Here is a 14,296-nt window from a genome sequence, read left to right on the forward strand (position 1 = left end):
GAAAATGTAATACGAGGTTAGGGGTGTCAGGGAATGTTCTGACATTCCCTGACCTAACCCTAGTTCGCTAAGGGGTAACTAACGAATTAGAAGTAATTCGCTAGCTGATTCATCTAAGGGAATATAACGAACTAGCTTCAGTTCATTAAGGAGAAAAGATAGCGAACTACCCTTGATTCGCTATAATTAAAAGATAACGAATCGGAAGGTCCAATTCGTTGCATAGACTGGTTCGCTATGGACTGATTCGTTAAGGGTCCAGTTCGTTAGAGGGTTCAATTTGTTACAAAGAACCAGTTCGTCATGACAAGTCAATTCGTTAAGGTTAAGTAACGAACTGAAAGTTTAACAGAATTACAGAATGGTCCTTGAACTTATAAAAGAATGGTTTAATTACAAAGAAGCCATTGAACTTTTAAGTTAGCAAATTTAATAATGATTCAAATTCTAATGGAAAATGTGTTAAGACAGTTAATGAAAATAAAATTTTTCCAAGCTGACCTGGCAGCTCGACCCCAGCTAAGGGCTCTGCCCCTTGGACCCTGCTAGGGGCTGCCGCCCCTAGACCCCACTGCCAGGGGCGCTGCCCCCGGACCCCCGTCCGTTGAGGGTTATAATTAGAATAGAAACGCGATATGGCTAGTGATAGATAATTGATACGAGTAATTGTTATACAGTTAGTCGCGCACAGCTAAAGAAGGGAATAACTACTAACGGCGAACGTAACCGACTTCAGGTGAGTTTATAGCCCCATTCCTTGTTACTTTTTCGGGGCTGTGTGCATACTCGATGTGATTAGTTAATACACTTATCCTAAGTGATAAGTGTATGCCATATATGTATTATGTGAAATGTATGAATGGTTTCTTGCCGATACATGAACGATCATCGGAATTGCATGTACTGCCAGGAAATGGTTGATGTTATATGTATGTTGTAATATGAAGAATGAATGATGTATGTATGTGCCAACTTACGATTATGTATATAGAAAGTATGTTAAGGAGGTATGGAAGAAAGGGTACCGGACCCTAATAATATCCGAGGATGGAGGGTACCGAACCCTAATAATATCCGAGGATGGAGGGCACCGGACCCTAATAATATCCGAGGATGGAGGGCACCGGACCCTAATAACATCCGAGGATGAAGGGCACCGGACCCTAATAACATCCGAGGATGAAGGGCACCAGACCCTAATAACATCTGAGGATGAAGGGCACCGGACCCTAATAACATCCGAGGATGAAGGGTACCGGACCCTAATAACATCCGAGGATGAAGGGTACCGAACCCTAATAACATCCGAAGATGAAGGGTACCGGACCCTAATAATATCCGAGGTATGTAAGGCGAATGCTCTTTATAATGTAAGGTTAGTTATGATTGTGTATGATGAATGATGTACAGGTTAAGTATGTAATGTGTACCGTCGGGCACGTATATGTGTATGTAAAATAAGTTATGTGATTAACTAGAACTCACTCAGCATAGCTGACTTTTAGTATGCACGCAGGCAAATAGGTTGAAGCAGCTCACCTGACTGAAGACACATGGCATAGAATCGAAGATACTGGCATCTCAAGAAAATGTTATGGTGTTTACAAAGACTATGTTTTATGTTTAAATAAATTGAATGTTGTTAAGACAAGATTTGACTGTTTTGTAATATGTTATGGTTGAAGTTATATTCCGCGTAAAGTTTTAATTAACTCTAATTTGTAGAACTGTGTTTATGAGTAAATCCAACACCAAAGTAGGGCTACCAGTAACGGGGCCTTACATTGCTTTAAAGGGTCGACGGCCGGAGTTTGAAAATTATTTAATTTTCTTTTTCTTTCTTTACCCTTCACTTTACACTTTTAACATTTCTATAATTTAAAGGGTCAACTAACAAAACTTCTCCGTTTGATTTCCAGTTCTAAGGGAAAACTTGCTTCGCTGGAGGGTCCTGACCCTCCCGTAGTTCCGCCACTGGTTAGTGAGATTTGCTGTTGGATACGGTTGTTGTTTTTGTTTAATTTATTCTTTATAAATTTGTGTATCGTATTAGCTAAGTTTGTTAAAAACAAAATATTTGGTGACATGCGACATGACGTTTACATGGATCCTAGTCGAAACAGATTCAAAAAAGCATAAATATTAAATAATGAGGGAAAACATTACACAGAAGACAATCGTGCAACAAGTTGCTCTGCTAGTCTTTTTTAAATGGCAAATACGCTTATATCCTTACATAAACTGATAAATAAGCTTATTTAAATAAGCTAAAAAACTATTCTTCAAACAAGCTTTTTCAAATTAGTCTATATAAACTAACAAGATTAAGCTTAAAAAGCTAATTAACCAAACATCAAATTAAGCTTATTTTGTAAAAACAAAAAAGCTAAAAAAACCTATAAGCTTTGTTAAAGAGCTAGGCCAAACACCCCCTAAGTCGTTTAAAAAGAATATTTATAGATCATGGGGTCATAATATTACCATTTATGACCCGTTGTACACGATTAAGTAGCTCTACAACCTCATGTGCTAGGAAACCAAAAACATTGAATGTGAAATGTATAAACATGTGGTGGTTGTTAAGACATACTTTCTCGTGTTTAGTCACATTTCAGTTTTTAATGCAGCTTAATGAAGCCCCCAAGATGGGTAACACCTATCAGATTTACACATGCGTGTTCCCCTCCTATCCAAACACCAAAATGTCAACTGGTTTAAGAGTTATCCTTCCATCCAACGGATGGGTAAAGAAATTCATGGATGCTTTTTTTTAAACAAAAATCATGTCTCGCCAGAACATGTCAAAGGGCACATCCCTAACCAAATCGTGTCGGTACTTGAACTGTGAAAGCTCTCGACAATGACACATCTGTAACCTAATCGTGTCAGTACTTAAATCGCGAAAGCTCTTTAAATGTTTTGCATGCAACCGATGGGTGTCCAAACACGCCTTGCGATAAATGCTAGTGAAGCTTAATGGAGACCGGGGGTTTTGAAATCCTGACAACAAGACGAATTTGAACCGGATTATCACTTTCATGACGTTGTTATCCGAGTCCATTTATCGGTGTGGAAAGGGGTTTCAACGACATGCATAAGAAGTTATATACACTAGCGAGGCTTCAAAATGCCAGACAAGCCGTTTTGACCGGAATCTTTTTGTTAAGAAACCGTTTTGACAGGATCCAATTTGACCCGTTAACCCCACACAAAAGAAAAGAAGTAAAGTAAATTGGGTGAATCAAAACCCTACCGGACAATGGCGGAAGAAACCCTACCGGACGACGGTCAAAAGCCTAGCGGTGATTTCGAATCACTTGCTCTCCCGGCGGATAAGCCTTTAAACCCATCCGACGTCGAAACGTGGCTCCAATCCAACAATTTATTGATACCTGATCACATCAAATCCATGCCTCCATCTGACGTCTATCAGCTGGTCAAATCCTTCTCAACCGATGTAACTCCGTCCATTGAGGTACTCTATTATCACACTAACTTGTTTCTTCAATTATCATCACATCACTCAGTACAGCTAGCTACCTGTATGCTTACAGTTAGGGCTTCTTTTTAACATTCCTAGTTTGTGTGTCTTACATTGAGCAGTTATTTAGGTTTAAGTATCACTTCCAAGTTAATTCTGGTAATCCGACTTCTCATCAGTAATAACCCCAACCAAACCGAAATTAACCGACAATTGTTTATTGTTTATTTTGTAAACGAAATTAACCCGGCTGAACCATTCATGTTTGCAAATATTTCTAGCTTTTATGCCTTCATTTTATGTATTTCTAAACAACTATTTTACCCCAAGTTTTGCTATTAACCAAAACCAATTGGTTAATAAACTAGCTTAACCGATGAATTCAGTTTCAGTTGAGGCTAATAACCGAACGGTGTATAATCTGATGTAATGTCTTGAAATCGTTTGGCACGGTCCATTCACTTTGATATGCTCTCTACTATAGATAGATTGATTGTGGTTTTAGGGCATAAATGATACGTTTGTGTATATTATGGACCTTTATGGTTATTGTGTTGAATTGTTGATCGTGTTTATATAGGAAAAAGATCCTTTTCATTTTCGTTTCCAACGGTCTGATCAGTGGATGCCTGTATACAAATGGTTAGAGACTTTAAAAACAGACGAGGTAATTAAGTCAAAAGATGTTCTAGACTGGCTTGCTCAGAATCCAGAGATCAAGAAAGATTTGTCGTCAAGACATTCCCGTTATCATCTAGTGCACTACATTAAAAAGTGCCACATGAAAATACTCAAGAAAAAGGTAATAATTATATCGTAACTTCTCTTTATTTTGTGTCATCTGATCAAAAAGCTTTCTTCTTGTGATGCGGTTCCATTTTAGTTTAGGGTTAACTGCAAGAAAAATGTTTTACTAGTCAGTTTTTGGTTTCAACATTTATATGCAGCATACATCCTTTTAGTTAGTTAATGAAATACACTTACTATTCGTTACCAAAGTACGTGGATTGTGTTAGAAACTGGAGATCGAAAGCTTTGATTTCTGAATTTAAAACCCAATTTGAGATGGGGACGTCTCCGATTACAAAGGATACTTTAGTAATTTCCACATTCTAGTCTGGCTAAATATTAAACCTAATAACATATAAATAAGCTAGCTACTACTAGCTGCCAATTACCTCCCACTCAGCCACGACTCTTGTTCTGCAAACTGCCTTTTAACCCATGTGTTGGGATCTTGTTTTTTTCTGGATGGGTCTGACCCACTGGAACCCTTGGGTACGTATCATTACTGCCCCCTCCAGGAAAACCGACTTGTCCTCAAGTCTAAGAAGACTGGGAATGTTTTCATATTGGTTCAAGCTGGAGATGATGAAAAATAGCAGAATTTTTTTGTGTTCGATTGACCATCCAGGTGAATCTTCATTGTACTAGTCTCTGGATCGCTTGCCTCATTAGCCACCTCCAGTAGGTGATTACTAACCGTCTTGCAACGATGTCCCGACCCATATTTGCCACCACATCTGAAGCATTCACCTTTGTTGTACCTGGACTGTTTTTCTGCATTCGAAAGACGAAGTGGTGGGGTTTGTGTGATGGTCACAGGTGGGTTGGGAGATGTTGAGTCAGGGGTCAACGGTTTCGAGTCAGGTTTGAGCAGGGAATTAATGAGTTTCTTTTCAGTTTATGGCTTAGTTTCCATTCAAACCATAGTCAAAGGAAACGTGAAAATACCAACGATCTTCGTTCCGGAACGTCCGTACCGGAATCGGGTACAGAGTCGTACCAGTCACTTCGGAAACGCGATTCGGATCGTTAACTGTCATCGTTCCCGATTTCAATCATATCGTTTTTTTGCTGATCAATTGTGTTCCCAATTGATTTGATTCGCGTTCCCAATTGATTTGATTCACGTTCCGTATTGATTTCAATCGATGATTCGATGGAATTCCAATAGACGGCCGGTGATTGAAAACACCGGTACTGACGCAGCTTTTTTTTTTTTATTTTATTTTTTCCGATGTAATCTGAGTATTTGGAAATTTGCATTTTTCATCCTTTAAGTTAGTTTTCTTTTATTAAAATTTACCCTTAACTTTGTAGATATTGTAGACAGATGTTATTTACATATTAAACCATTAATAAAGCTTATTTAAAGTAAACTTTTAGTTAAGTTATGTTAGAAACTTAAGAAAATTATTAAAAAAATTTAAAAATCTATATTAAATTGTTATGTATGTGATACGATGTACCAAATATACGGTACACCGTACCGCGTACCGAATTGGCATTCCGAATGAACCTACCCCCTCTTGTACCGAATTTTAAAAATGTACGAACCTCGTACCGGAACGTACCGCGATCCATGTGACTATGATTCAAACTCAAGTGCAAGACTCATAGCATTGTAGACTGTGCGTGGCTTATGGATATGGACATCTGCCTCTAGTTCGTCTTTAAGCCCGTTTAGGAACACACACCAAGCAGGCAATGATCTGGCCAGTTTGAAACCCGTGCAGACCTCTTAGCAAATTCCAACCGATATTCCTGCACGATACCTGTTTGTTTGGTGCTGCACAAGTTTTTATCAGGGTTCTGAAATTCGGCCAGCCCAAAGTGTTTTTTGCAAGGCATGAACCAAATCTTCCCAAAAAGTGATGGCTTGTTCGGTGGATATCCATGAGTACAAATCTAGAGCATCCCCCTCAAGATGCATCGAAGCTACATCAACTTGTTCATAATCAGGAATACGATAGTATCTGGAGTACTTCTCGGCCTTCAAAATCCATCCCAGTGTTACACATGGGGCACCAGTTGAGAAGGCTGGGAAGTCAATTTTTACAGTTATAGGCAGTACATATTATTTTAATATATTTAATGCAATATACTCACCATTTCTTGCCAACTTACGTGGTTTGTTTCTTTAACTGCCAAACTATGGTATGTTTATACAAATTGGATATTTTGGTATTCAATTATTCATGCAGTTTGCTATCTAATTTATTGCAAAAAGCTTTTAAAATTTAAACAAGAATTAGGCAACGGTCTCACAATATCTTTCTAATTATGACCTAACTGTATTTAAATTTTTACAATGGCGGCTTTATACGTTATTCATTGTTGCAGGGATTGCATACTAACATAAAGATAAGTTCTTCAAGAACTCACAAAACCAAAGAAAAGAAATCCCAAGCTATGCTTCCGAGTAAACTTGTTTATTTTTATGCATCTCTTTTCTTTCACTCCCTCAATAAATTTGTTGGTTGCTGTTTATTATTGTCATTTTAATTTTTGTTAACTTGATTTTAGTAACAATGTTGAAATTTTCTGTTTTGCAGGTAGTAGTGTGACCAAGCTCCCAAAGGACAGTCCTACATACATGGTGAAACGGAATGAAGCTTTTCGAAAATACCAGATGTGAGTTTTGTTTTCAATATAATTCTTTAAAGAGTTCATTATAAAAACCATCCCCGTGCTTTGTGAAATTTGCAGACAATGTGTGTTTTTTCAGAAATATAAGGATAGTTCATGTGTTCATGTACCGCCTTTGTTCCCCCAATTTAACTAATTCTCCATATATTTTGCACATGTGGACATTTATGTTATCACCCCGACAGTTACGGAAGCTTATTATATTTTATGAACATGGGATTTTAAATCACGATGAAATGTGTTTTCTAAAGTCTAACTGAAAGTATTCAAAACATATTAAAACTTAATTCGGAAAAGGGGGGAACAAAAGTTAAAAGTGTTACAAGTTAGTAAAAATAGGACTTAATTTTACAAGAAGTATGTACCTCTTGTGCAAATTTTACAAATCACATGGACTTTTTTGTAATTAACTTCATTTCCTTTATTTCACAACAGTTCTTAATTGGGGAAAATAGTCATGTCATGCGCACGGGTGTGAATTTTTTACTTGAACCTAACTCGAAATCGCGGCTTTGGGCTTAGTATAAATGGGTTTGGGTCAGTTTTGGGTAGAACCTGCGAACACATTTAGCTAAACGGGTTGTGTTCGTGTCAAACTGATGGGTTCACCGGTTAATCTGTGTAACTCATTATTTATTTGTTAGTTTTCTTCTAAAATGTGTGTTGTGTAATAGTTTAAACTATTTGGGTATTTTTTTGCCAAAATTTCGAACTTCAAAAATAAATTTGCAAACTTTAAACATAATTGCTTAAAAAATAAAAATAATATGTATTAATATGAGAAAAGAGTACAAATAATTATTTCAAGTTAAAAGGGTCATGTTCATGTCGACCCGCGAATACACGTGTTGTGTTCAGTGACATGTTCATGCCATGTTTGACCCATCGACCCACGAACATGACCCGTTTAGCAGCCCTAGCCAGGCGGTTTGGATGATAAGTCGGGTTGGCCCAAACACTTAATGCTGTAAGCTATTGGATTTTTGTTATAGACTATTAACTTTATGTTGTAATATTTTTTTTGTTAAGTTTGAATGATACTCTATACATCTAAATAAAATGACTTAGTTGTTTTGTTCTAGCTAACTTTGAATACATTTTTTCTCTTAGAAACAAAACATAACCTGGATTTGAATCTACTGTTTTTATTCGTAGCTAATGAGTTGAAATAGCCACTTGTACTATTAATAATGCAGTTATGGCTCACAGTTTCCATTCATTGTGTAAACAGTTTAACAGAAATGGAAAAACAGCTTAGCGCTATGTTTCAAAATCAAGAAACCGCAAAAGTTGTAACAGGGCCATGATTATCATTTATCATAAGTTAGCATGATGCACAAACATATGCATGCTGTCATTTTAGTGAAGATGAAGCCAAATTTTATAAGCATCTAATGTTTCTGATTTCTAGTGCCATTTACAAAGTCTCTGTGAAATGTAAGGCGGGTTTATGGGGATTATTTTGTTGCACCTTATTTATTCACACACAACTAGATTTCAATTTTGGTTTCTAACAAGACAATAAAGGTATAACCATATAAAAGGTTGATTGGACTTTATATAGTTTACTAAGTTTACAGAAAAGAAAATTGAATTTGGATGGTTTCAACCTCAGGCTAATCCAGTTCTATGATGAAGGTGTTTGATGGTTGATGTTATGGATGGATGATTAACCTTGCGTGTGCTAACTTGCCTCATCTACTTGCATTTTCCAATGTTTTAATTGCTTATTACCGTTTTCTTCGCTAGTATGTGGAGTTTATGGTGTAATCGCAACAAGAAGATTTTTGAAGGCAAGGTTATTTTAATTCATAAAGTATTGGACAATATAAAAGAATTGGCTTTCTTGTGGCTCTCTATACGGTCGAAGATTTTTGTAAGAGAGTGGAGCTTATGGTTCGGTTTTAACTTGGACGGAATGATGTATTAGATGTTTTGGTTTAGTTTCTTTGGTCCTCTTTGGTCTTGTTCCTCAGTTTCTTGCTGAGTTTCTGTTAACTTGTACTCTTTGTTTTATATTTTATATAAGCCTTGCTGTTAAAAAAAAAATCTTCTCCAATGTCAAACCTACTTGCCTCTTCTAACTAAATTCAAATTTATTTCTTTCGATGCTACCACCGCCGTAGCTGCTCGTATTCTCTCTCTTTCTCTCTCTCTCTCTCACACACACACACAATGCAACCCAATTGGTAAAGTTGTCAAATTGTTTATCACATAATTAAAAACATGAATTTTAGATGCCCTTTTTATATTCACCCAGAGCCCCAAAATATAAAGATATTCTCGAAGACGATCCTATGATTAATTGTTAAAAATCAGGCTTAAGAACATGAGATTTTGATCTCAACCAATGACTAATTCTGTTTATTATAATTTTCTTGACACACTACTATATATCCCTAGCTATCTACTCATGCTAATTAACTCCCTAAACATACTATGACTTGAACTCTTACTTTCTAGAATCTAGACTTTAAAACTAACAAGATAGCGTGAACAACTAAATGCATTTTGAATAAAAATAAATATAAAATAAAGGTTCTGACGTTATAAATAGTGTATCCCTTGCAACCTTTCATTTCATTCTAATTGGTTCAACTCCTCCAAACCATAAAAACAAATTAAGATGGCAATGAATTTGAGAAAGTAGCAAGCACATTCATAAAACCGTTGGTTCCAACCCCTCCAAGCCTTAAAAACTACAAAATAGGTTTCATTGATGAACTTGCACCATTCATGAATGTAGCTGCTGTTCTTTTCTTCACCAAAAACAACTATCACAATCCTATGTTGTTTGTTGCCCAACTAGAAAAATCCCTCGAGAAAACCTTAGCGCGATTGTACCTTCTTGCTGGTAGATATGTTGAAGAAACTCAAACCGTTGATTGTAACGATGAAGGTGCTGAGTTCATACAAGCCAAAGTTAACATCAAACTCGAAGATGTTGGTCCAGAAGTGAATGTTAGTTTGGTTGATGAATTTATTCCATCCAAAATTATAACCCAAACCCGAACCGTTGTTCTTACTGTTCAATTGACCACCTTTGAGTGTGGAGGTGTAGCACTTGCTGTAAGTGCTACACATAAGATTGTTGACGCGTCAACACTATGCACATTCCTAAATGAGTGGGCTGCCACGAACCAGGAACAAAGTGACATCAAATTCACAACGCCGGGTTTCATGTCATCTTCATTGTTTCCTGGTCGTGGCGTCCGTCGCAGTCCAATACCATATATCATCGATGACAATTTGTTAAGCAAATATACAAGAAAGAAACTTTCATTTAGTGAGAGTGCAATATCCAACATGAAAGAAAAGGTCACCACGAGGGCAAGGTTGTCGAAGGTACAACTGGTATCTGCTATCTTTTGTAAGGCTCTCATAGGTGTTGATCGTGCGACACACGATCACCCAAGAGAGTCTATACTCCGCCAAATAATAAATCTAAGGGAAAAAATGGCTTCTTCAATACCCAAGTATTCTTGTGGGAATCTTTGGGGGGGGGGGGGGGGTGGGTTTGTGGCACCAAGCCCACGTTCCTTGAATCAACCGAAGAATTGGCAAATCTATTAACCGATTCTGTCACGAAAGCTGTGAACGACTAGACTACTCAAAGGTAAACCACGATAGCGAGCATGGGCAAAGGATGGTATTGAATTCCTTGTTAAAAACGAACCGCATTCCTGAATCAACGAATGTAATTTCAATAACTAGTTGGTGTAAGTTTCCTTTTACGAAGTTGACTTTGGTTTCGGATAGCCCATATGGGTGGTTCCTTGGACCACTCCTATGAAAAATTCAGGACTTCTGATCGATGGTGCTGGAGGTAATGGAATCGAAGCATACATTGTTTTACAAGTTAAAGATGTCCCTTATTTTGAAGAAGCTCTAGATGTCAACAACTTTGGTGCTTAAAATCTACTTCTTTTGTGTATTAATTATTGTCTCTTAATCATCTTATATATATGTATATGTTTGTATTAATTCTTTTGTGTATTAGTTTATTAGAATAAACTAGGAAGATTCTCGGCGCGTTGCGCCGGGTTGATGTTATTGACAGTCGTACACGTACAACTTATCAAATCATGCAGTGCGTCTGCGAGTTGAGATGAATTCGATCGATGCCAGGTTACGAAACCAGTAATTACCCCCCCACCCCACCCAAAAAAAAACATCGTTAACGTAAAAATACAACAAATTAACATAACAAAACATGCGTTGCGGTTACGAACCGATGACACTTCGATTGGTATCTCGTTATGACCCCAAAAATAAAGCAAACCATAAATACGTCAACTCTTAAATATACAACAATTTAACATATTTAAAAATTTTAAAAAATGTGGCGAAAAAAAAGCATGCGCATTGCAGTTGCGAAATGATACGAATTCGTTGATTACAGAATTGAGGGATAAAAAAAAGTTATAAAAAAAACCCACACATAGCGTTTGTGAACTAACGCGAATGCAGTCAGAATTGACGTTGTCGAGACTTAATCGTACATAGAAAACCATACTGGTATCAGGTTATGACTCCGACATTAAAGCAATAAGTTTATTCGTCCACGCTCAAAATACAACAATTTAACATATATTTAAATAAAACAGACCATGGTGAAAAACCAAAATATAGGAGCATTGTGGTCTTAGCCTGACATGGATTCGCCAAGACTCTAGAATCGATGGGACTAAAAATAACTCACGGGAAAAAAACCTTGAGTTGCGACCGCGAGCTGGCGTGAATTTGAATGAAATCATTTGATGGTATCAACGATAAAATAAAACCCCACATTTTCTGATAGCGAACCGACACGAATTAAAAAATATAAAACAAACTAAAAGCAAATAAGAAGTTTGGCGACCAATCACATGATTGCGTCGTCAAACTTCTTAATTATTATATATAATAATAAACATATTATCATGATAATCAGATTTAGACATTGTAAGACATATGTGCTGATATGTATATCAAATAAAACTTACGATATTAAATCCAAAATATATCTTTATATTTTATTAACCAGGTTGAGACGTGTACATATATTTAAAAAATAATCACTATACAATGTCAATACCCGGTCACTGTACAATAGCAGCGTTCACAACAATTTTAAAATAAACAATACACTACCAGAAGCCATTGATTTAATTAGACCATCAAAAATTTGACAAAGTGTTTACAACATAATAAAGATCTATTTAATTGAAATGCCTCGATTTTAAAACTCACTTTAGACCCTCAAAAACATTGATCCGTCCGGTATGGGTGATCTTTTATTCTTTTTTTGGTTGTATACTATAAATATATATAGATATAGATGCATAACGTTCATAGGTTTTCTTTATGCAAGTTTTGAAATCGCTCTTCAATATTGTTGAAGATACTTATAAGTTATAATGTCCAATCATGTACACATAACACATGGTAATAGAGTATTAACATGAACCTTATTAATAGGGGTGTGCATAATTAGGCCCGACCCAAAAAACCCGAAGAACCGGCCCGAAATAACCCGATCCCGACCCAACCCTAATTAAAGACTCCAAAAATCGGTCTTAGAAATAGCCTCAAATCGGGTATCGGGTCGGTCCTTTGCCTATGAAGACCTAAAAAACCCGAGGACCGATTTTACTTTTCTTAAAAAAATGCATCGTGGGCCATAACCCTAAAATAATAAGCTGATGTATACAAAATTACAAATCCTAGTTTACCATCTATCAAACTCAACTATATTGCATCTATCGATCATCATCAGAGGCTCTCCATTCTATCAAAATAAAGTTGCTAGTATTGCTTTTGTGGATATTTTTGCTTCACCAAATCACAAGGTTTGCATTTAACTGTTATTATCAATCAATTATTACTTTCTGATTGATCAAATCACATATTTTTGTAATACTATGGTTGCTTTCAATACCTGTTGTGATCTTTTTTAATGAACGACAATACATGCTGGTTGCTATGATCAATTGGTAAATACTCCAATAAATGCTTTACCTACATATACAATATTGACAGTAAGTTTATGTAATATATATATATATATATATATATATATATATATATATTAATGCAATCACTATATTTTTATAAGATCTACAATAAAGTATAATTATAATTATACTACTATTGCTTCACCGGTTTACCTAACTAATCCATATATACATATTTATATGTTACACGATCTGGTATATTTATTTGTTTGATATTATTCATATGTTTACATACTATATTTTTTTGTTAATTAAACGTAGATGGAATCAATGAATATTGAGAATTTATCAAGTGACGAATCTCACGGAAGAGATAAGAGGAAGTCCCCGCCTGTTGTTGAAATTGAAACTACAAAAAAGAAAAGTAAAACCACAAGTTCTAATAAAGCGACAAGTTCCAACAACACGGGAGCTTCTAAAAAGACCGGAGCTTCTAAAAAGACCGGAGCTTCAAAAAAGCCTAGTGTTTGGGTTGATTTTGAGAAGTTTGAGGACGAGGATGAGAAACAAAAAGCAAGATGCAACCATTGCTCAACTGAATTGGCAGCACACCCAAGGTTAAACGGCACATCAGCGTTGCGCCGACATGTCCTTAGATGCGAAAAACACCCCGATTACATGAAAATCAAAGCAACATATTTCTCAAAAGAACGATGATCTTGAGGGTGGTACTTATGAGGTCAAATCTTGGAAATTCGATGCTGAAGCTTTTGACAGAGCTCTAACCAAGATGATCATACTAGATGAACTTCCATTTTCATTTGTGGAGCGTGTGGGGTTTAGAAGGTTTTTGCAAACCTTGAATCCGAATTATAAGGCACCTAGTAGGACCACTATGGGAAGGAATACTGGGAATATATATTTGGAGGAAAAGGCAAAACTGAAGTCGTTTTTTGCAAATAGTAATAGGAGGATCTGTCTAACCACCGACACATGGACATCGATACAAAATGTCAATTATATGAGTGTCACGGCTCACTTCATCGATGACAACTTGGTGTTGCACAAGAGGGTCATTAATTTTAAGGACATCACCAGCCACAAGGGTGAAGACATCGGTAGGGCTCTAATTCAGTGTCTAAAGGAATGGGATATTGAAAACATCTTAACCATTATGGCAGATAACGCTTCAGCAAATAATACGGCAATAGAGTTTGTAAAAGGTAGGTTAGACAATTTATTAGGGGACGGGAGGTATGTACAAGTCAGATGCATGGCACACATTATCAACTTGATTGTGAAAGACGGATTACGTGATGGGGCCACCCCAATTGAGCGGATAAGAAACGCGATTCGATATATTCGACAATCTCCGAAAAGACTAGACGCGTTTAAAAGATGTGTTAAAGAAGAAAGGATTGAAAGTAAAGCATTATTATGTTTGGAT

At 36.5% G+C, this 14,296-nt stretch overlaps 1 protein-coding gene and 1 pseudogene across 1 annotated transcript; both read left to right on the top strand.

Moving 5' to 3' along the window:
* The first annotated feature begins 3,356 nt into the window (after positions 1-3,356).
* Positions 3,357-8,449, top strand: LOC143568523 (uncharacterized). Its single transcript, XM_077054668.1, has 5 exons — positions 3,357-3,475; positions 4,062-4,283; positions 6,608-6,686; positions 6,820-6,898; positions 8,145-8,449. Exons 1-5 carry the CDS (start codon positions 3,410-3,412, stop codon positions 8,218-8,220), a joined length of 522 nt encoding a protein of 173 aa, XP_076910783.1. The 5' UTR covers positions 3,357-3,409; the 3' UTR covers positions 8,221-8,449.
* Positions 8,450-8,545: 96 nt separating this feature from the next.
* On the top strand, positions 8,546-10,839 carry LOC143568529 (pelargonidin 3-O-(6-caffeoylglucoside) 5-O-(6-O-malonylglucoside) 4'''-malonyltransferase-like; annotated as a pseudogene).
* The last annotated feature ends 3,457 nt before the right edge of the window (positions 10,840-14,296 follow it).

This window comes from Bidens hawaiensis, unplaced genomic scaffold (assembly GCF_021521415.1).
Source record: "Bidens hawaiensis isolate Kalapana, Puna unplaced genomic scaffold, B.hawaiensis_p1.1 tig00024002_1, whole genome shotgun sequence".
Classification (NCBI taxonomy): Eukaryota; Viridiplantae; Streptophyta; class Magnoliopsida; order Asterales; family Asteraceae; genus Bidens; species Bidens hawaiensis.

Coding starts and splice junctions, on each gene's coding strand:
- LOC143568523 (XM_077054668.1), top strand. CDS start 3,410: ATGCCTCCATCTGACGTCTATCAGCTGGTCAAATCCTTCTCAACCGAT. Junction 4,284..6,607: donor TGAAAATACTCAAGAAAAAG/GTAATAATTATA, acceptor TCATTGTTGCAG/GGATTGCATACTAACATAAA. Junction 6,687..6,819: donor ATCCCAAGCTATGCTTCCGA/GTAAACTTGTTT, acceptor TCTGTTTTGCAG/GTAGTAGTGTGACCAAGCTC.